A 23,506-nucleotide genomic window follows, 5' to 3' on the forward strand; every position below is an offset into this window, starting at 1 on the left:
TCCACCGTGTCATCGTCCAGTGTACTCAGGACTAGGCTTAGTGCACTAAACTGTAAGTTGGCTTGCACACCAAAACCTACAGCAGCAGCCTCATATCAGGTTTATTCCCTCTATATGAACAGAACATGTATTTATTCATTCCATTCACTAATGTTCACTTAACAAAAAGTTAATATTTAATAGAAAAATATTATTTTCATTTTATGTCATTATTTTTCAAACTTTTGGCTTTCATATTTACTGTAGGAAAAAAATGCAACACATACAGGGCACCCACAACATTTCAGCACACGCGTTTGTGATTTATCAAGGCTGAAACTGTTTTGCGGGCACTATTTTGTGTTCTTAACCTTTTTGATCTCGGGCCCAACTTTTCCACTACAGAGGGTCCCGGGGCCCACTGAAATACTAACACTACATTAGTCCTCTTACTCTGGATTTTAATCGTGTTCAATAATTATATTTAACATACTTACAGTTTACAAGCTTGTCGAATGGTATGAAAGCACATGTTGATCACAAAGATTATTATTTATAAAACATAAACCTTAGGCTTAGGTCAGGCTGATTATAAGAATAAGTACAAAGTAAATATAATGCTAAAACGGGACTAATGCAAAACTGACAATAACAAATAGGTTTCTTAAATAAACTGTCAATAAAATTCAAGTGCAAATGAAAATACAGCTTCACCACTCTATTCATAATTTTTGCGCTTAAAAACCTCTATGACTTTAGCTACCAACTTCTTCTGTTTGTTTTATATCGTCGTTAGTGCCACAAGTGGTGGAAAAGTGTACTACAACAAAGTACCGCTGCGGGCCATACAGACCAGGAGCTGAGGAACAGGTTGAGGGCCTCTAGAGGGCGCTTGCGGCCCAACAATGGTTAAGAAACACTGATTTAGTACATCTGAAAAGTACATGCAAACTGACAGTAAGGAGGCGATCATGCAGCAAAGACAGACTGACTATTCAGCAATATAATTTTATAATTCTAAAGCTGCTGGATGACTTAAGGGGCTGATTAGAAAAAAACTGATGCTTTTTTTGTGTCTGGTGTTTTGTTTTTTTTTTGGTTTGAAAACGATTTTTTAATTTACGAAATGTATTACTATAATCTGTCTACTATATGAAAACATGTCTTACAATATGCATTTTCTTGTGTTTGGATCATTCCAGACATGAGTGCGCTGCTGTTGTCATGGTCCATCCTTGCACAGCACACGTCAGCGAGCTACAAATATTTTTTGTTGTCTTGAATTAAACTCTATATTCTATATTTTATTTTCCAACATGTTGCAATGACAAACTGGAGACATGCGATGCGTCATTTTGTAATTGTTTGCGTATTTGTAATAAACAAAAACCATAACCACATTGGAGAAAAGGTGTTCCCGATTGCAGATGTGCGAGGCTTGTTCGATATTGCAAAACAGGCTGGAGGCCAAAATGGTTTGAGTGTGGAGGAAACTGAGTTATTCCATGGCCACAGACAGCAGTACGCGCACAAACCTCGTTTATATAAGGCGAGATCTGCATTACTTTTCAATTGCACACGCAGTCTTAGTAGATCACACACAACAGGAAAATGTATATATTGCCACGCTGTTTAACACGTAGTATTCGGATCTTAGTACAACATCCAAAACCAGTGAAGTTGGCATATTGTGTTATTTGTAAATAAAAATAGAATACAATTATTTGCAAATCCTTTTCAACCTATATTCAATTAAATAGACTGCAAAGACAAGATATTTAATGTTTGAACTGAGCAGCAGTTAGATGAGCTCGGGCATAGCAAACCCGGTGGCGTTTCTGGGTGTTGTTGATAAATGGCTTCGGCTTTGCATAGTACAGTTTTAAATAGCTTTTACAGATGTAGCAACAAACTGTAGATAGACAGTACTTCATTGATTCCTTCAGGAGAGTTCCTTAAGGAAAATTACATTTCCAGCAGCAGTGTACAGAGTTGAAATCAATTAAAAAAAAACAACTAGTTACTGACAGTGGTTTTATGAAGTGTTCCTGAGCCCATGTGGTGATATCCTTTACACACTGATGTCGGGTTTTGATGCAGTACCACCTGAGGGATCGAAGGTCCGTAATATCATCTCTTACGTGCAGTGATTTCTCCAGATTCTCTGAACCTTTTGATTATATTACGGACCGTAAATGGTGAAATCCCTGAATTTCATGCAATAGCAGCCTGTTCGAGAAATGTTGTTCTTAAACTGTTGGACAATTTGCTCACGCAAAAATTGGTTCAAAATGTAGGGACCCTCGCCCCATCCTTGTTTGTGAATGACTGAGCATTTCATGGAAGCTGCTTTTATACCAAATCATGGCACCCAGAACTTCCCAATTAGCCTGTTCAACTGTGGGATGTTCCAAATAAGTATTTGATGAGCATTCCTCAACTTTCTCTGTCTTTTTTGCCACTTGGGCCAGCTTTTTTGAAACCTGTTGCAGGTGTCAAATTCCAAATGAGCTAATATTTGCAAAAAATAACAAAGTTTTTCAGTTGGAACATTAAATATCTTGTCTTTGCAGTCTATTCAATTTAATATAGGTTGAAAAGGATTTGCAAATCATTGTATTCTGTTTTTATTTACCATTTACACAACGTGCCAATTTCACTGGTTTTGGATCGTAATAGATCAGGACCTAAGGGTGAGCGAGACGTGTATTTGAGAAGAAATAAAAGTTAAATTATGTTTTCGATCTGATATATGATAATTTGCAGTGTCGGAAATGGTAAATAGCAAGAAATGCGGAACCCACTGTCTATAAAAGTTTTTCCAACACATTAATTTTTCATCCTCTCATTCTAGTATTTGACAGGAAGTCATATTTTGATATCTGCTTAAAGTCAAATAAGTCAAGGTCCATTCTTTTTTCCAGCCGTCTGCCCGTTGAGGCCACCGGACTCCCAGCGTTGCCAGAGACCGGACTTCTGACTTCCTGCTCTGTGCACGCGTGCCCCCTGCGGTGAGACAAAGCGTATTTGGAAAATGGATGGATTACTTTCCTGCAACAAGACAAAATCAATATACAGAAAGATGCATTCAAATTGCAAAAACAAATAACGGAAAAAAATCAGTATTGGCCATGCCTTCAACATCTGCTGTGTGAGTGCAGAACTAGTGTAATCATGCAATCATTAATACATGTTTTTCTCTTACTTATGAGGTACTAATAGACAATACTTGTGCTTGTAACCCATTTTCTGAGACAAAACTGTCAATAATTATTCCTCTACAATACGTTTTGAATTCCAACAGTACACTGTAAAAAAAAAAAAAATCCTCTTTTTATGGTTAATTTACTCTAAATTTCTACTGTAATTTTTGTATTTTTTTTAAATAGGTTATAAAACTAGAATTGAAGACATTATCTGTAAATAAACAAACGACCTGTTATTTTAAGTAATATGCCAGTAATGACAAACTATGTATAGTTCTATTTTTTTTACGGAAAAATACCAAATTAATTATACATATCATTTTCTGTTTTCTTAAATTACTTTCAAATTTATGTAAAATTACAGTAATTAACTTTCATTTAATATGTAGTTGGTTATATAAAAGTCTATGTCCATACTAACAATCTAACAGTTTTATATGTAATTTTAAGGAAAATCTTATTTTTTTAATATTTATGTGTATTTTTATATTCAAGTTGAAAAATATATGTAGCCTGTTATATAAAGGTTTATGCACATACTAACAATTTAAATTTTTTTCTCCGTAATATGACGCATGTTGGTGACTGCAAGACATACTTGATCACAGCCAACAGCCGTACAAGTCACACTGACGGTGGCCGTACAAACAACTTTAACACTTTCCCAAATATGCGCCACACTGTGGAACCACATCAAACAAGAATGACAAACACATTTTGAGAGAACATCTTCACTGTAACACAACATAAACACAAGAGAACAAATACCCAGAATGCCATGCAGTGCTACTCAAACAACGCACGGAGGGGGGCGGTGATGTGGGGTGGTGGCGGGGGTGTAGCCTGGAAGAGTAATGGGTTGTACTTGTATAGCGCTTTTCTACCTTCAAGGTACTCAAAGCACTTTGACACTACTTCCACATTTAGCCATTCACACACACATTCACACACTGATGGAGGGAGCTGCCATGCAAGGCGCCAACCAGCACCCATCAGGAGCAAGGGTGAAGTGTCTTGCTCAGGACACAACGGACGTGACGAGATTGGTTCTAGGTGGGATTTGAACCAGTGACCCTCGGGTTGCACACGGCCACTCTTCCACTGCGCCACGAGCGCTGCATGGCATTCTGGGTATTTGTTCTTTTGTGTTTATGTTGTGTTATAGTGCGGATGTTCTCCCGAAATGTGTTTGCCTTTCTTGTTTGATGTGGGTTCACAGTGTGGCGCATATTTGTAACAGTGTTAAATTTGTTTGTACGGCCACCGTCAGTGTGACTTGTATGACTGTCGATCAAGTATGTCTTGCAGTTAGTTTTGTAAGTCCAACAAAGCCTTGTACAATATGCAACTTTGCCGGCACGCTGTTTGTATGGTGAATGAGTGAACGCTACGTAAGGTTGTCGAGGACAATCAAGGTAGTAGACATCGGGTTGGGACAATCCTTCGCGAGTGTCACAGCCTATTTCTCGGTTAAATTGGGGGGATTGGAAAGAATGTTGCTAGGTCGGGCTAACCATTCAAAGAAGATGAATATATATCCACGTAGTTTCTGCATTCAGTGGCCCCCAGGTTAATTGGGTTTGAGACCCCTGATCTTAACAATTCGGAAACAATCTGTAAAATAATGGTATTTTTCTGTGGAACTGCCAGCATTGTCATTTCATAAAAGGTGGTTGATCATAATAATTTGGAAAAACTCTGTAGAATAAAGGTATTTTTCTGCCGACCTGTTTGCATCGTCACTTTATTAAAAGGTGGTTAATCTTAATAATTTAATAAAAATCTGTAAAATTATGATATTTTTCCGCAAAAAGTTTCATGAAAATTTCTGTAAATATAATGATTTTGATCATTATTTGGTTTATAATGTTTTACTTTAATTTTATGGTTTTCGTTTGGCAGCCGTAGCTGCCAGTAGATGACCGTTTTTTACATTATTTTTTTTTACAGTGTATGAATATGACTTAAAAGGGAACTGCACTTTTTATTAGGGGAATTTTGCCCATCGTTCACAATCATTATGAGCAGGGGTCTCAAACTCACTTCACCTCGGGTCCACTGCCGCAAGAAAAGATTTCCTAAAAAAAAATGTTGCATGCTTCTTAGCATGTCTAGTTGTATAATGACGTTTCAAATTGTATCCCTCGTGCACCGCAACTTTCTCTGTGCAAATAAGACACGTCAGGGTGCCCCTGTGCTCAACAAAGAAATATTGCATCTCCCACTTTTCCTGGAATTGTCTTTGCTCATCACTAACCTTTCTCTTCAGTGCAGGCTTTGAAAAATACATATATGGGGTTGTGGAATATATTTGTATTTAGCTGACGCATGGAAAATAATGTTATTTCCTCAATGTGAGTTGTTCCGCTTTCCCTTGCTACAGCGACATGGCGGTCGGCGGGATAGCGAGTGCAAAAAAGTGACACTCTCGGAGTGTTATCCGGCGTCATATAGAAATATATGTAGTGTTCATCGTGTGAGGCAATCCAAATAAAACATATAAGATTTGGTCCAGGTTATCGGGGACTGTTATTACTGACGGACAGGTTTCGCGGTGTGACTGCAGCCGGGCACGTAAGAAAACCCTCGTCTCCATGGCAACGTCTCTGTCGCTTTCACTCACTTGCCGCTTTTCCACTAATGCAGGTGTAGGCAACCCAGAACGTTGAAAGAGCCATTTTGGACCCAAATAACACAACGCTGTCAAGCGCCATTCATATAAAAGTTGCGGGCCGCATTAACATTAAACTTTCATATGAAGGTGGGGGCCGCAAAATAACAAAATAGTTTCTGAGACCCCTGATTATGAGAGACGAGAGACAAGAAGATAAACGTTTTTATTTATTTGCATTCTAACATTTCAAAATTTTCTTGTTCGTATTAGCAACTAAAGTGTATTTCTGGTCTTGACGAGAGGGCGACAAGGCAGTGCAGATGAATCAAAAGAGACGTCTGCACGTCGGTGTTCAAAAACAAGAAAAAAAAATACAAAAATGAGGAGTATTTTATTTGAACTAAGCAAAATTATCTGCCAATAGAACAAGGACATTTGGCTTGTCAAGACTTTCCAAAAGAAGTAAACTTAGCTAACCTCAATGAACCCCAAAATACCTTAAAATAAGTATATTTTAACTAATAACAAGTGCATTTTTCTTGGTAGAAAAAAAAATGTCAATATGTTGAAAAATGGGCTTCACGGTGGTAGAGGGGTTAGTGCGTCTGCCTCACAATACGAAGGTCCTGAGTAGTCCTGTGTGGAGTTTGCATGTCCTCCCTGTGAATGCGCGGGTTCCCTCCGGGTACTCCGGCTTCCTCCCACTTCCAAAGACATGCACCTGGGGATAGGTTGATTGGCAACACTAAATGGGCCCTAGTGTGTGAATGTGAGTGTGAATGTTGTCTGTCTATCTGTGTTGGCCCTGCGATGAGGTGGCGACTTGTCCAGGGTGTACGCCGCCTTCCGCCTGATTGTAGCTGAGATAGGCACCAGCTCCCCCCGCGACCCCAATGGGAATACGCTGTAGAAAATGGATGGATGTGTCAGGCTTTCCCCTGACAGTTTGTCTATGTTTTAGTTTTTTCCTCTGCATTTGTCTGTTTCCTCTGTGTTTAGTATCTCCTGTCTTCAGTTCCTGTCTAGTGCTTTTATTTTGTCAGCTTCCTGTCTTGTTCCCTGAGTGCTGTGTTCCTCCTCAGCTGCGGCTGATTGGCACCTGGCCACACCCGTTTCCAATCAGCCTGCTCCTATTTGTACCTACTTTGTCTTGTGTCAGTTGCTGGATCATTGTATTGTCATTCGGACTTGTCGTTGCCTCATGTCACTCTTGTGTCTTTGCTACCTGTCTTGTCTGTGATTCTTTTCAGCTATTACCTGTCGTGCTACATTTTGTCCTGGTCGTCGTAGCGGTAAGCTGTTCTTGTTAGCCATTAGTTATTTCCAGGTTTTCTGTTTGTTATCCTCTAGCTTCCATGCTAAAGTTCCTTTTTGTTTTCTAGCTTCCAGTGCTAGCTCCCTTAGTTTGTTATTCGCCCACGTGCGTGCTTTTTGTTTGTTCTTGTTCTATTATTTATATTAAATCATGTCTTCATATTCTATGCCTGCCTCCTTCTCTGCATCTTGGGGTTCAACAATTAATAACTCTGACAGGATGGATGTTGAAAAATATTCTTAAATGAAGTAAATGCTAGTGCCATTATCTTGACATAATAATATGCGCTTGGCATTACATTTCTTGAAACCAGCAAACTTATACTAAAAACAATTGTTCTTAATGGAAAGGCAACAAGGCAACCGCTTGTTACTCTCGGGATCTCCTACCCGCTCAGGCAAATCATATGATCTAAAAATGCATTTTTCCATCGACAACATGACATCATCGCGCCAAGTACGTGCTCTTTCAGTCAATTAGTGCGCATATATACAGCCTGGCCCCCGGCCAAACATTTTTTTAATTGTAATTTTGAAGAACATACCTGAATGTGCATGAACTATTTCTGTTCAAAATGGTTTGGAATGTCACATGTTAAATGTTTAAATATGAACTGTCAGTTTACTATAATACTATATGAGTACGCATTTTCTCTTGTTTCATTGAAAATAAAACAGCAAAGTCCATTTGGCTGTCATCTGTTTTAATAACGAGACACAATTGTCTCATATTCATGATTTTTTTTTCATGCTGGAAATAAGAACGTATTACTTGATATACTTGAGTGTTCATGACACTTGATATTCTAGTTTCAAGCATGTTTTACTCAATATAGATCATCAAATCTTACTGAGATCATTGAGGACCAAAACCCTTAAAACAAGCAAAAGACTCTAACATAAAATCTGCTTAGTGAGAAGAATGATCTTATCAAACAGAAAATAAGCAAATATCACCCATATTTGAGATATTTAATCTTACTTAGATTTCAGTTTTTGCAGTGTGAGACACTTTGCTGAACAAAAAGTTGCTTTATTACAAGCGAGCCTCATTAAACAGGTCTGCAGTACCTGGAGGAACTCAGGTCCAAAAATGAAGGATTCCTAAGTGGAGAAGCCAAACCATCAGTTTATATATCCCTTGTTTTTCTGTCTGGGTGTGTGCTAAGTCAGGACAGGACAACCTGACCATGTAAGGAGATGTTCGTGTGTAGTGAGTGGGAAGACAACAGATGTATATCATAACTTGTAGGTTTGACGTTGAAGATAAACATGGAATCTCTACTCCAGGATAGAGCTATAACTTTTGGATTCCGAAGCCGGGTTTTATTGCTTCTTCTCCTAAGAGCGCTAACTCCAGTCCACATGCGAATGTCCTATTAAAGCTCCTTCTTAACCATTATTTACTTAAACCTGGTGGTTTGCTTTTTCCAAGTTGAATTTAAACATTCATCATATGTAGACCATAATATGAGTTAATTAATTCGCTTCACTAGCAATGCAGTGAATGGGAGCAATTCCTTTCACCACTTAATTGCTTTAAAAATGCATTCAAAAACCGTTAACAATACTTAATTTATGTTCTGTAACCTGTATAATAATCAAGCTGCAGCGACATTGTAATTATGTGAGCGAACAATGACGAACCATTTTTTTTATCGTAGTAAGACATCAGCGTGCTTTGGTATTAGCCGTAAAAGCTACCTATGGAACAAGATAAGCTATCTACTATGTCAGCACGAAATGAGTTTGTAATGCATAACACTGCAAAAGGACACCAATCTGTACTGACTGACAAACATGAACAATCGTATTACAGTATCTGTAAAGTATTATTTCATGTTTTGTTTGTACACAGCTGGCCAGACAGTGTATGTAGTAGTAATAACACACATTAAGTGCTGCATGTATCATGATCGATATAAAGTGTGATGGGCAGTTGTGGGTTTGGTCCAGCTGGCTTATTTGGGTAAGCACTCCATTTATGTCAAAATAACTTGGCTTCAAACTTCATATTTATTGCGCCTAAGTCACTTTGACCTCACTCTCTCTTCTTCTGTCTGCTCCGCATATCCCCCTATATCTGTGCTGGCTTCCAAAAGCAGTAGTTCATCCTCAGTATGTGCAGCTTCAAAAATAAAAAAATGTGAATCCTCATTCGTCCAAAAATAGTCATCTTTGTTGTCTGTTACGTAGTCCGCCATGATTACAAAACACTCACGATTCTTTTCGGATGTATGAACACACAGCTGTTGCCAGAAGTCGGAAGTATGTTGCTATGGAAACGGAAATCAATGTGCGGTCGAAGTCAGTCAGTGATTAAAATTACCAAAATACGGTAAATAATGAACACATGACATATTGTTATGAACGTGTCTGTAACTACATTATGTTTATACTTGCAGTGTGTATATTGTACATATTAATTATTGTTATGAAGGTGTCTGTTACTAGATATATATATATATATATATATATATATATATATATATATATATATATATATATATATATATATATATATATATATGTGTGTGTGTGTATATATATGTGTATACTTACGGTGTATATAAAAACATATTACATACTGTTATGAAGGTGTCTGTTACTACATTATGTTTATACTTGCAGTGTGTATATTGTACATATTAATTATTGTTATGAAGCTGTCTGTTACTAAATTGTATATATATATATATATATATATATATATATATATATATATATATATATATATATATATATATATTAGGGGTGGGCAAATTAATGCGTTAATTGCGCCTTAACTCATCAATCTATTAACGCCGACAATTATTTTATCGCACATTTGCGTATGTTGTTTACATGCTTTTATTTTGTTAACGCCTTTTCTTAACAAGATGGCATCTCCCGGATGTACTTCGGCGTCGAGGGGCTCTTGGTAAAGATGGAACATTTGGCAAAAATACCGGACAATTCTGCAAATGTCATGGCTGGCTTACAGCGTGGTCACTCCGGGATCACTTACGACCGCCAGACAATTCTGAATGTGGATAGATCGGGCCGTTTTGGACTGATAGACGCGTGCTTGCTAGACCGGCTAGCTAGCATGGGAATACTTTGCCGGCTACATCCAGCGGCTTGGGAAGCAGCGGAGTATATGTGTTGTCTGTCTATTTATCAATAATGCAGACGAGGAGTGTGGCTGAGTTCTTAACGTTTGCTTTCAGAGCGTGCATATCACAACATACAAGATGCCGTCATGGCGACACAACCTATACCGGGCTACCGCGCATGCTCGTCACTCCTGTTGCATGCTGGGTAGGGTAGTTCTTTTTTTCCCTGGCTCATAACATCACAACATAGTACCATGTATATGATGCGTTCAGTTTATCAAAGCACCAAGCAAACAATCGGAAAATTCCCATCATATCAATTCCTAGATATGGTCATAATTATATTAAGTGCACTACGCAGAATAAACACAACATTATTAATATTGCTACTACGGATAATTTAATCAAAAATTCCTTAAAACAGCCCACTACCTATAATATAGGTTTTTTAAACATAAGACCCTGATAAAAAAAAAATGTTCCTGCTGTTACCTCAGAAATTGCCTGTTCGGATGTTATGATTGTGGCTCAGAGATTTGTATGTAGATTATATGTATTTTCCATAACAAACAGGATAACTTAAAAACCCTGGCAGTGGAAATAAGCTTAAATGTTTGTATTTACATTTTTTGAGTTGATTTTCATAAAATATGCTATATAACTGCTACTGTTTAACAAGTACTGATTTGAATTGTGTTTGCACAACAAATGTTTTGGCGCTTTTGTTCATGTGGGAGAATATTCCAATAAAGGTGCATTATACACTACTTTTGAATTCATTATTAGGCTTTGCGTATACAATGCAGTTAATCGCGATTAATCGGAGAAATAGTGCGATTAACTTCGATTAAAAATTTTAATCGTTGCCCAGCCCTAATATATATATATATGTATATATATATATATATATATATATATATATACAGTATATATATAAAAAAAAAAAAATATATATATACAGTATATATATATATATATATATATATATATATATATATATATATATATATATATATATATATATACAGTATATATATATATATATATATATATATATATATATATATATATATATATATATATATATATATATATATTTATATATATATATATACATATATGTGTGTGTATACTTACAGTGTATATAAAAACATATTACATATTGTTATGAAGGTGTCGGTTACAACATTATATATATACTTGCAGTGTGTATATGAAACATTGATGGAGGGTTTTGAAGTTGTTTTAGAGAGCTTTAAAGACTACAACAGTAATTTCCATTAGCCACAACTTTTTACTGTTTTTTTGTCATATTTATAATCGTGAAAAAACCCCAATCATGTGTTCTTGTCTCTCATAATAACAACAAGCAAAATTCCCCAAAAAAGTGCAAGTCTCCCTTAACACTATCACAACACAGCGTTATAGTAAAAACAAAGAACCAAAAACACAAATACATCAAATATATATAACCAAATATGAAACACAGCGTTGCATTAATATAAAGTCTATTATATTACCTGAGTTTGTTCAGATTTCAGCCGCTCTGTCTTGCTTGGGGGTGGCCAAACGCGTTCCAGTTTACCTCGAGACGGTTGCTTACCACCTGGAACGACATGGAACAAGTGGAAAATCAACTCGGTTGTGTTTTGTTATGGCGTTTCCTCCTGTAAAGAGTTATCACGAATACAATCATACTATGTTCTATGTGATAGTTTTAGTTTGTTTTAGCAGCATGGTGGCCGCGCCCATTCAAAATCCCATAGAAAGAATTGCTTATTTATCATCGCTTCGAACGGCGTCATCGTGATATGTGTTTAAAAAACAATTGTATTGTTTAAGATTATATTTTAGCCAAACCTTTTTTCTGAAGATATATTGTCTAAAGAAAATATTTTTTTCTCATGGTTTTGGCCTATTTTGTAAGTTTTAATTACTTTTTAAAATATTACAGTTTAAAAGTTGGCTTCACTGCGGTAGAAGATGTATGACTTTTTTCTTTTCCCCTTGGACCTATTAACCTATTTGTTTGACCTTTTTATATATAAATATAACATACAAACAATATCTGAAATATAAATGCGTGACTATTGACCATAATTATGTGATTATTTAAAGTAAACAGAACAGAACATCTTTACATAACTTGTAAATATGAATAATTCCTTATTTCTTGATATCTGGTTGTAAACTTACTTGAACTGCATTTTTGTTGGTGTGCCTCTTATTCCTATCTTGGTCAGAAAGAGTAATAATCATAATGAACCCAAATCTATTGATGTTAGTTGGTCACGACCTGGCCGTGGTATAATTAATTTCCACAAAGTATCAATTATTGCCTATAAATTGAATAGTTTTAAGACTATAACACAGAAAAAACCTGTCTAAGACTTTCCAAATATAATTTTTAAGCCTTGTAGACATGAAATAACCTTTACAAGCCGCAAACTTCAAAGCGCAATGTCATTTTGGTGCATTCCCAAACGGTCAAAAACCTAAAAAATCCTTAACTTTAACATCCGTATTGCTACAATAATAAACATTTGAAAACTAAAATACACTTACAGTACATTAACACAACGGCACACACACAGAAGTCCCTTTGCTACAATAATAAACATTTTGAAAAGTAAAATCCATTTACAGTACATTAACACGTCCTCACACACACAGACGACCCTTTCGTGCCCTCACAAGTGACCAGAAAGCCCCCAAATCCTTAGATTTAACAACCATATTGCTACAATAATAAACATTTTAAAAAGTTAAATCCTCTTACAGTACATGAACACATCGGCACACACACAGAAGACCCTTTGGTGCCCTCACAAGTGACGAGAAAGCCCCCAAATCCTTAGCTTTAACAACCATATTGCTACAATAATAAACATTTTAAAAAGTTAAATCCACTTACAGTACATTAACACATCAGCACACACACAGAAGTACTTTTAGTGCCCTCAAAAGCGACCAGAAATCCCCCAAATCCTTAACATTAACAACCATATTGGTACAATAATAAAGATTTTAAAAGTAAAATCCATTTACAGTGCATTAACAGATCGGCACACATCCCTTTGGTTGCACTTAAGAGTGACCACAAATCTCCGAAATCCTTAACTTTAACAACCATATTGTTACAATAACAAACATTTAAAAAAAGTAAAATCCACTTACAGCACATTAGCACATCGGCACACACAAAGAAGTCCCTATGGTGCCCTCACAAGTGACCATAAATCCAATAAATCCTTAACTTTAACAACCATATTGCTTCAATAATAAACATTTTAAAAAGTCCAAAGACATACACCTGGGGATGGGTTAAATTGGCAACACTAAATTGCCCCTAGTGTGTGAATGTGAGTGTGAACGTTGTCTGTCTGTGATGAGGTGGCGAATTGTTCAGGGTGTACACCGCCTTCCGCCCATGTACAGCTGAGATAGGCTTCAGCAACCCCGAACTGGACACGCGGTAGAAAATGGATGGATGGATAGAAAATCCATTTACAGTACATTAACACGTCGGTACACACACAGAAGTCCTTTTAGTGCCCTCCAAATTGACCAGAAATCCCCCAAATCCTTAACTTTAACCACCATAATACTACAATAATAAACATTTAAAAAAATAAAATCCACTTAAAGTACATTAACACATTGGCACACACACAAAAGTCCCTTTGGTGCCCTCACAAACGACCAGAAATCTCTCAAATCCTTAACTTTAAACACCTTAATGCTAAAATAATAAACATTTTAGAAAGTCAAACCCACGTACAGTACATTAACACATCGGCACACACACAGAAGACCCTTTGGGGCCCTCACAAGCAACCAGAAATCCCCCAAATCCTTAACTTTAAAACCATATTGCTACAATAATAAACATTTAAAAATGTAAAATCCACTTACATTGAATTAACACATTGGCACACACACAAAAGACCCTTTGGTGCCCTCACAAGCGACCAGAAATCCCCCAAATCTTTAACTTTAACAACCATATTGCTACATTAATAAACATTTGAAAAAATAAAATCCACTTACAGTACATTAACACATCGGCACACACACACACAGAAGTCCCTCTGGTCCCCTCACAAGCGACCAGAAATCCCCCAAATCCTTAACTTTAACCACCTTAATGCTAAAATAAGAAACATTTTAAAAAGTAAGGTCCACGTACAGTATAATAACACATCAACACACACACAGAAGACCCTTTGGTGCCCTCACAAGCGAGCAGAATTCCCCGAAATCCTTAACTTTAACCACCTTAATACTAAAACAATAAACATTTTTAAAAAGTAAAATCCACTTACATTGCATTAACACATCAGTACACACACAGAAGTCCCTTTGGTGCCCTCACGAGCGACCAGAAATCCCCCAAATTCTTAACTTTTATAACCATATTGCTACAATAATAAACAATTTGAATAGTAAAATCCACTTACAGTACATTAACACATCGGCACACACACAGAATGTTGTGATCCGCTTCCCGAATCACATGCTTAGTCTGGTTTTTGAGTCCTTTTCGGTTTTTTGATTGTTTTGGACTCTTCCGGTGCTGAGTTTGTGTGTGCACTTCCTTGTTTGTTGTTGTCACCATGGTTACTTGATTTATTCATCTGTCACTTGTTTCCTTACCCACACCTGTTGGTAATTGTTACTTTAGTATTTAAGTCTCTTTTCGACCTCAGTTCTTCCTGGATGGTATGTTTTGCGGTAAGCAACAGTCACGTTGGCATTTCCTAAGTCTCTTGTACCTTTGCTAAGTAGCTCCTTTGCTTCCGTGCGCTCGGCACGCTCTTCTTGGACTTTTTTGACTGCATGCTAAGTTTAGCATTAGCTTCCCGTGTGTAGGCACGCACTTTATTTTGCCTTTTGTACCAGTGTTATGTTATCATATTTATATTAAACCACGCTCTTACCTGATATTCCTGCCTATCTGGTCCTCGTGCATCTTGGGGTGACACCAAGCACATCCAAAATGCGTTCCCCACGTAACACAGAAGACCCTTTGGTGCCCTCACAAGTGACCAGAAAGCCGCCAAATCCTTAACTTTAACAACCACATTGCTTCAATAATAAACATTTTAAAAAAGTCTGAAGACATGCACTTGGGGATAGGTTGATTGGCAACACTGAATTGGCCCAAGTATGTGAGTGTGAATGTTGTCTGTCTATCTGTGTTGGCCCTGCGATGAGGTGGCTACTTGTCCAGGGTGTACCGCGCCTTCCGTCTATGTGCAGCTGAGATAGGCTCCAGCCACCCCCCATGACCCTGAACGGTAGTAAATGGATGGATGAATGGAAAATCCATTTACGGTACATTATCACATCGGTACACACACAAAAGTCCTTTTAGTGCCCTCAAAAGTGACCAGAAGACACCCCATTCCTTAACTTTAACAACCATATTACTACAATAATAAGAATTTTAAAAAAGTAAAATCCACTTTTCCACTTTCAGTACATTAACACATCGTCACACACACAGAAGACCCTTTGGTGCCCTCAAAGGCGACCAGCAATCCCCCCATTCCTTAACTTTAACAACCATATTGCTACAATAATAACAATTTTAAAAAGTAAAATACACTTACAGTACATTAACACATCGGCACACACACAGAAGACCCTTTGGTGCCCTCACAAGCGACCAGCAATCCCCCCATTCCTTAACTTTAACAACCATATTGCTACAATAATAAACATGTTAAAAACTAAAATCCACTTACAGTACATGAACACATCGGCACACACACAGAAGACCCCTTTTGCCATCACAAGCGACCAGAAATCCCCAAAATCCTTAACTTTACAACCATATTGCTACAATAAATGCTGCACAAAATGGCAACATTAAAAAAGCGTTAATACTCACAGACACACTGAGGCATATTTTCCGCGGTCCAAAAGTTTGTGAATCGTAAAGTTCGCAAATAGAGGCGTTGGTAAATCGAGGCTCCGCTGTGTAGCAATTAACTTTTGCATCATAAATGTTTTTTTTCAATTTTAGTTTAATGCTTCTCGAACAACGGTGCAACTTATTTGCATTTCCCTCAAAGTTAAATCCCCTGATTGAATCCCCTGTTGCAGACGCATAACATTACTGTCAAATGCATTTCGCTTTTCACCTTGAGTCCCCCCTCAGAGGCTAAAAAAACTGATACACTCCCAGACTGGTTGCACTATTGTGTCACGTGTCAGAGCTCCCCTGCTGGGCACGCGTCAACTTGCAACACACACGGAAATCACACCGATGAACTAAACAACCCGGCTGCATTTTATTCCACACCAGTAAGGTATTCCCATCCAAACAATACCTAAACAAAGATGTCTTCCTTTGAGCTGGCATCTTCCCGACTTGATGGGGCCAACTGCTCCTACTTCCCGTTCCTTAACTGCTTGTGACAGGGTCTACCCTAGTGGCTAAACCTCTTCCCGAAATAACACGCTTAATGCTAATGGAGAAGGTCATTTATCAATGTGCCAGACGGGGTAAGAAGGTCAGGATGTGTCTAAGAAAAATAAAGATCAAAGTGACACTTTTAGGAGATACAATGGCACAATAACTATAGTGTGTGTCCGGGAAATGTGCTCATTATCACCATTTTGTGTAGCAATAATATAAAAAACCTGGAGAAAAATGGAGAAATTACAAACTTTTTTTTTACAGGAAAATCTATACCAGGGGTCACCAACGTGGTGCCCGCGGAACCAGATGAGTCGCCCGCGGACCTGTTCTAAAAATAGCTCAAATAGCTGCACTTACCAGTGAGCTGCCTCTATTTTTAAAATTGTATTTATTTACTCGCAAGCTGGTCTCGCTTTGCTCGACATTTTTGATTCTAAGAGAGACAAAACTCAAATAGAATTTGAAAATCCCAGAAAATATTTTAAAGACTTGCTCTGCACTTGTTTAAATAAATTCATTTATTTTTTTACTTTGCTTCTTTTAACTTTCAGAAAGACAATTTTAGAGAGAAAAAATACAACCTTAAAAATGATTATAGGATTTTTAAACACATATCTTTTTACATTTTAAATTCCTTCCTCTTCTTTCCTTCCATCCATTCATCCATTTTCTACCGCTTATTCCCTTTTGGGGGCGCTGGCGCCTATCTCAGCTACAATCGGGCGGAAGGCGGTGTACACCCTGGACAAGTCGCTACCTCATCGCAGGGCTCCTCTTCTTTCCTGACAATTTAAATCAATGTTCAAGTAAATGTATTTTTTTTTTATTGTAAAGAATGATTAATAAATTTTAACTTAATTCTTCATTTTAGATTCAGTTTTTTCGACGAAGAATATTTGTGAAATATTTCTTCAAACTTATGATTAAAATTCAAAAAAATTAGTCCGGCAAATCTAGGAAATCTGTAGAATCAAATTTAAATCTTATTTCAAAGCATTTAGAATTTCTTTTAAAATTTGGGTTCTGGAAAATATTTAGAAGAAATAATGATTTGTCTTTTTTAGAAATATAGCTTGGTCCAATTTGTTATATATTCTAACAAAGTGCAGATTGGATTTTAACCTATTTAAAACATGTCATCAAAAATATATATTTATTGTGAGAAATCATTAAGATGATCAGCGTTTCCACAAAGATAAATATCATTAATTATTAATAATAACATAGAGTTAAAGGTAAATTGAGAGAATTGGCTATTTCTGGCAATTGATATAAGTGTGTATCAAACTGGTAGCCCTTCGCATTAATCAGTACCCAAGAAGTAGCTCTTGGTTTCAAAAAGGTTGGTGACCCCTGATCTATACTAACACCAATACTAATCTCATGGACATTTTGACAGCAGTTTTTAATTTAGTTTCAGTCATAGTCTTTTAAAGAAAAAGTATTTACATTTTAGTCATATTTTAGTTACGTCAATTAATTTATAATTTAAACATTTAATGTTGTCTGTCTATCTGTGTTGGCCCTGCGATGAGGTGACGACTTGTCCAGGGTGTACACCGCCTTCCGCCCGAATGCAGCTGAGAAAGGCCCCAGCACCCCCTGCCACCCCGAAAGGAATAAGCGGTAGAAAATGAATGGATGGAAACATTTTAGTCGACTAAAATATAAAGTATAACATACATGACATCTTTGAAGTTGTCTTGAAAGTACATTTATTATTTGTTTACTATTGCAGAGCATTTCAAAAACTAAATCCACAGCACAACATGCACACCATGAATATTTCAATAAGTACATTTCGCACTAACTTTGTGTGTTATCGTTTTATCTGAAATGTACCTTTTTTCTTCCAAATGTTGAATAGTATATGGAGGGGTCCCCAAACTTTTTGACCAGGGGGCCGCATTGGGTTAAAATAATTTGTCCGGGGGCCGGGCTGTTTTAATTAATATATATATATATATATATATATATATATATATATATATATATATATATATATATATATATATATATATATACAAAGTATTTAGTCAGCAAAAAAGTATTTAGTCAGCCACCGATTGTGCAAGTTCTCCCACTTAAAATGATGACAGAGGTCTGTAATTTTCATCATAGGTACACTTCAACTGTGAGGGACAGAATGTGGAAAAAAAAATCCAGGAATTCACATTGTAGGAATTTTAAAGAATTTATTTGTAAATTATGGTGGAAAATAAGTATTTGGTCAATCATTCAAAGCTCTCACTGATGGAAGGAGGTTTTGGCTCAAAATCTCACGATACATGGCCCCATTCATTCTTTCCTTAACACGGATCAATCGTCCTGTCCCCTTAGCAGAAAAACAGCCCCAAATTATGATGTTTCCACCCCCATGCTTCACAGTAGGTATGGTGTTTTTGGGATGCAACTCAGTATTCTTCTTCCTCCAAACACGACGAGTTGAGTTTATAACAAAATGTAATATTTTGGTTTCATCTGACCACATGACATTCTCCCAATCCTCTGCTGTATCATCCATGTATCCATTTTGGTATAAACTCAACTCGTCGTGTTTGGAGGAAGAAGAATACTGAGTTGCATCCCAAGAACACCATACCTGGGATCCTTTTTTTTTTTTTTTCTTTGTCATAAAAGGGACGTTTTTGTGATGAAAAAGGGAGGTTTTTGTGGCTGGTGCACTAATTGTAAGTGTATATTGTGGTTTTTATGTTGATTTAACAAAAAAAAAAATTATAATAAAAAATAATAATAAAAAAGAAATAAATATATATATATATATATACATATATATTTATTATTTATTTTTATTTATTTTTTTAATTTTATTTAATTTTTTTTTTCTAAATAAAAATTAATAAAAAATTATTCTGCGGCCCAGTACCAATCGGGGACCACTGGTCTACATAATATGTAATGGTGTTTTTTTGGTCAAAATGTTGCACGGATTAAGTTCTACAAATCATCTTCAAGCCGCTTTCTTATAGTCACTTCCGTATGCACCATTTTGTGTTGGTCTTATTTACGTGGCTCACCTTTGGCAGCGTCTTCTCCCCATCATCTTTGTTTGTTGTAGCGGTGTAGCGTGCAAGGACGGAAGTGGAAGAAGTGTCAAAATATGGTCCTAACAATAACGGAGCAGCATCTCCTCAACAACATCGGAAATGTGACCCGTGAAAAACTGTCGGGCCGGAACTGCAATAACTAAAGTTCCTTGGGTGAATAATGTAAAGTCACTACACCGGTATGTTTTAGCGCTTTCATGGCGAGTTTACTGACAGGTATAAGTAAGAACTTTTCACTACTTTATATTAGAAAACGCAACAGCGGAGGTTATAAGGCGCACTGTCGAGTTTTGAGGAAAAAAAGCAAGGATTTTAAGTGAGCCTTATAGTCCGTAAAATACTGTAGCTATTGGCTGTCCTAAAAATTGATTGATTGCAATAACGTCATGGGAGGGTTAAAAAGCTAAGTTCCACAGGAGATGGTTAGAAACACTTTAGGTAATTTAAGGAACATTGCTCTTTGTGTTTCCCAATTTGTGGGCCGCAATGACACTAAACTATGAAGTTAAGTACAGGGCCACAAAATATGGGCTTGTGACAGGGTCTACCCTAGTGGCTGATTCTGTTCCCGGAATAACACGCTTAATGCTAATGGAGAAGGTCATTTATCAATGTGCCAGACGTGGTAAGAAGGTCAGGATGTGTCAAAGAAAAATAAAGATCAAAGTGACACTTTTAGGGATACGATGCATCTTGGCACAGTAGCCATAGTGTGTGCAGTAAAATAAGCTCATTATCACCATTTTTGGTAGCAAGTTAGAAAAAAATGGAGAAATAACAATTTTTTTTTACGGGAAAATCTATCTCAACACCAATATCAATATCATGGACCAGTGTTTATTTTGACAGCAGTTCATAATGTAGTTTTATTCATAGTCCTTTAAAGAAAAATTATTCACGTTTTAGTCATGTCAATTAATGGATTCATCTAAAAATTTTTGTTGATTAAATTATTAAATACCGACGACGCATCTTTGAAGTGGCAGAGCATCGCAAAAACTAAATCCACAGTACGACCTGCACTCCATGAATAATTCAATAAGTCAATTTCACACTTACTTTGTGTTATAGTTCTAGCTGAAATGTAGCTTATTTTTTCCAAATGTTGAATCGTATATATGTCTAAAATTGTCACATGAAAAAACAAGCTAGTTTTATTCCAGATTGGCGGGCAAGCTCAACAAAAATACCGGTAATTGTAGAGTAAGCAATCCTGCTCCTTCTCTAATGTCTTCAATAGTCACAGTAATTCAGTACAAGATGAGTCTTTTGGAAGTATGTGAACACTCTGAGTTAAGTACAGGGCCACAAAATATGCGCCTGCGGGCAAAGTGTTTGCGACCCCTAATCTGTTGTGAGCTCCACAATCAAACAATTAATGTAACCAACACCTGGAACAACACAGTAGTCTGACTGTCCAGTCTCACCTGGTATGTTGGCCGATGCGAGTAGCGTCTTGTTGCCCTCTCCAGTGCTTTGTCGCGTCTCTCCGTACAAAGTGCTTCTTTGTCTGCGCAGCTCGTCCTCTCTGGCTTCCGCCTCTTTGATGTCCTTCTCTACATCTGGCTGAAGAGCCAGTGCTGGACGCAACTTGAAGAAAGGATTTTGTTTGATGGCGGCAGATTCCTTTCTTGTCTTGTCCTTTCTTACTGTGCTCACACTTACCACCGCTGGTGTGGACGCATCAGTACTTATAGATTCGGAACTCCTGTGAACGTGCATATTTTTGTCTTGTTTGGCGTATGGAGATAAACGTGACCTGTCTCGAGAACCTCCAGTTGGACTCTTTGAAAGGTTTTCAGAATGTTTTTCTATCTCGGAGATTGCAGGATTCTGAATCCTGAAGGAGTGAGCTCTGGAAATGGGGCTGCTTTTCACTGAAAACATCTCCAGGCTGCGTGTGCGCTCCAGCACTGAGGGATAAACCGGATCTTTCATCGATGAAGAAAGTGGTTTCCTTATCCTGGCTGGACCTAGTGTGTTATCCTGTTGGAAATCTTCAAACAGCAGTTTGGTCTCCTTTAATTGATGTGTCTCCCCTTTCACTTTCGATATTTTTCCCCATCCAGTCATCCCAAGTTCTCGCTGAATTTTGGGACTCATCTCCTTGGGCGTTTTTTGCTGCGAGAGCTGCCAATCATCTTCTTGGCCTGGACATACCATGGAGGGAAATGGCTCAAGAAGGATGTTGGTATTGAAGGGGATTTCCAGTACATCTGGATCATCGGCCAAGTTTAGAACTCCACCAGCTCTCTGAAGATTCTGTTTTCCCTGGGCGTCCCGGTGGACTTTCCTTTCCATAGCAGTCTCAGTAACAGAGAGGCGGTGACAGGTTGATCGAAAAGAAGATGGCTTAGTAATTGTTTCGTGGTAATCTGGACGTACCCAACTCACGCTTGGGTTATCATCGGAATAACCTCCATCTGGTATTGTAATATTGTGGCATTGTAGCTGTTTAGGTTTATCTCCATTCCCGTCATTTTTTATCCTCTCTATCAGACTTGTCTCTGTCCTGACAGACTTGATGGCTTCTAATGGAGTATCTTCTTCCACATCTTCACTTGTCAGATCATTGACTTGTACTGGCAAATCTTTCTCTTCAGCCAATATATTTTCCGTTTCTCCTATCCCTGCCACCTGGCGTTGTTGGACCAGTTGCAGACGTTGGAGCAGTTGCTCCCCTTTAAGGATGTCGGAAGCTATCCTTTGGCATTCATCCCCTAGCTTAGCCCTTACTTTCACATTCTGTTCCTGTTTTGACCGAGGTACAGTCTCTTTTCCTATAGGATTTTGAGACATTTTTACCTCACAGGTGCATTAGACGCTCCTTGCCAAAGAAATATTTGAAATACTATACCTTAAGAAACTGATGTCACTATGCTAGACAGCATCACTCGTTGGCTTTGTATACAACTGATCATGGTTGATTTTCTAGAGTGTTATGTTGCAGTTTTGTTTAGCTTGATGTCCTACCTTCTCCACAAGTGTATCATTTCGAAAATTATACCCAGTGCCTGAAAATGACTCAGAAATGTGTCTTCATCAGTTTTCTCCGAACTGTCCTTCCCTTCACTCAGTACATCATCCGCTTGGGCATTCGTCTGGTCTTGCTCTATTGTTCCTCCCAGTGGGTCCTCGAGACTGCGGCCCCCCTCGGATTTCTGATCCTTAGCATAAACTCAAAGGGCTTTTGTACTTCCCTTAAATATGTGCTGCATCTGCGAACACTTCCACAACCTCCCTCTGTGCCATTGACTGCTTCTCACTGTGATACCAGAGTAATCTGTTGTAATTAGCTTTATCCTCTGTGTCGTCACCTACCTTGTCTGCAAGGGTCACACTGGAATTACAACTCCTTGTATCTTTGTTGCTTCCCGCTGGAAATCGTGGATCTTCATAGGATGGAGGAGGCTGTAATAGGATAAAGATATCCGCACTGTTTTCATTCCTCACTTTGTTCTCGATCACTGCGGAGAAAGGGGCTTTGGGTTCATTGTGGAGCCTCTCACCAGGTGTAGAAGATGAGTTTGGTGTGTCATGTCTGGGTTTTCTGTCACAAGCTCAAGACCTGTGTCATCCTCAGGCCATCCACATCCTGAGAGGCATTATCGAATTGATTTAATATTTTCCATGATGACAAGAGTTTGAAACACTATTAGGGATTAGCTTTTATTCTTACCACTTTTAAATGGTGACTCTTAGATATTATTGTGTATTTTTTACCATTTGTATGAATTGATACAAATAATGGTGATTGAAGAAAGCCAAGTAGTGTTATTGGAGCTAGAACAAGTCGTGTT

General features: G+C 37.6%; 1 protein-coding gene across 2 annotated transcripts; it reads right to left on the bottom strand.

Moving 5' to 3' along the window:
• Nucleotides 1-1,061: 1,061 nt before the first annotated feature.
• LOC133541851 (uncharacterized) lies at nucleotides 1,062-22,960 on the bottom strand. 2 transcript variants are annotated; one of them, XM_061885545.1, is made up of 4 exons: nucleotides 21,372-22,960; nucleotides 21,134-21,296; nucleotides 11,729-11,814; nucleotides 1,062-2,985 (listed from the first exon to the last, which is right to left on the bottom strand). In XM_061885545.1, exons 1-4 carry the CDS (start codon nucleotides 22,503-22,505, stop codon nucleotides 2,881-2,883), a joined length of 1,488 nt encoding a protein of 495 aa, XP_061741529.1. In that variant the 5' UTR covers nucleotides 22,506-22,960; the 3' UTR covers nucleotides 1,062-2,880. The 2 variants fall into 2 exon arrangements, with proteins under 2 accessions (XP_061741529.1, XP_061741528.1); XM_061885544.1 differs by having other exon boundaries at nucleotides 21,134-22,960.
• Between the last annotated feature and the right edge of the window lie 546 nt (nucleotides 22,961-23,506).

This window comes from Nerophis ophidion, linkage group LG23 (assembly GCF_033978795.1).
Source record: "Nerophis ophidion isolate RoL-2023_Sa linkage group LG23, RoL_Noph_v1.0, whole genome shotgun sequence".
Lineage (NCBI taxonomy): Eukaryota > Metazoa > Chordata > Actinopteri > Syngnathiformes > Syngnathidae > Nerophis > Nerophis ophidion.

Bases quoted from the DNA above. Each gene is read 5' to 3' on its own strand.
- LOC133541851 (XM_061885544.1), bottom strand. From the start codon at position 22,505: ATGTCTCAAAATCCTATAGGAAAAGAGACTGTACCTCGGTCAAAACAG. The intron at 11,815-21,133 runs GTGAGACTGGAC...ATGTCGTTCCAG, and splicing joins CGCATCGGCCAACATACCAG to GTGGTAAGCAACCGTCTCGA. The intron at 2,986-11,728 runs GTAATATAATAG...GTCTCACCGCAG, and splicing joins TGAAATCTGAACAAACTCAG to GGGGCACGCGTGCACAGAGC.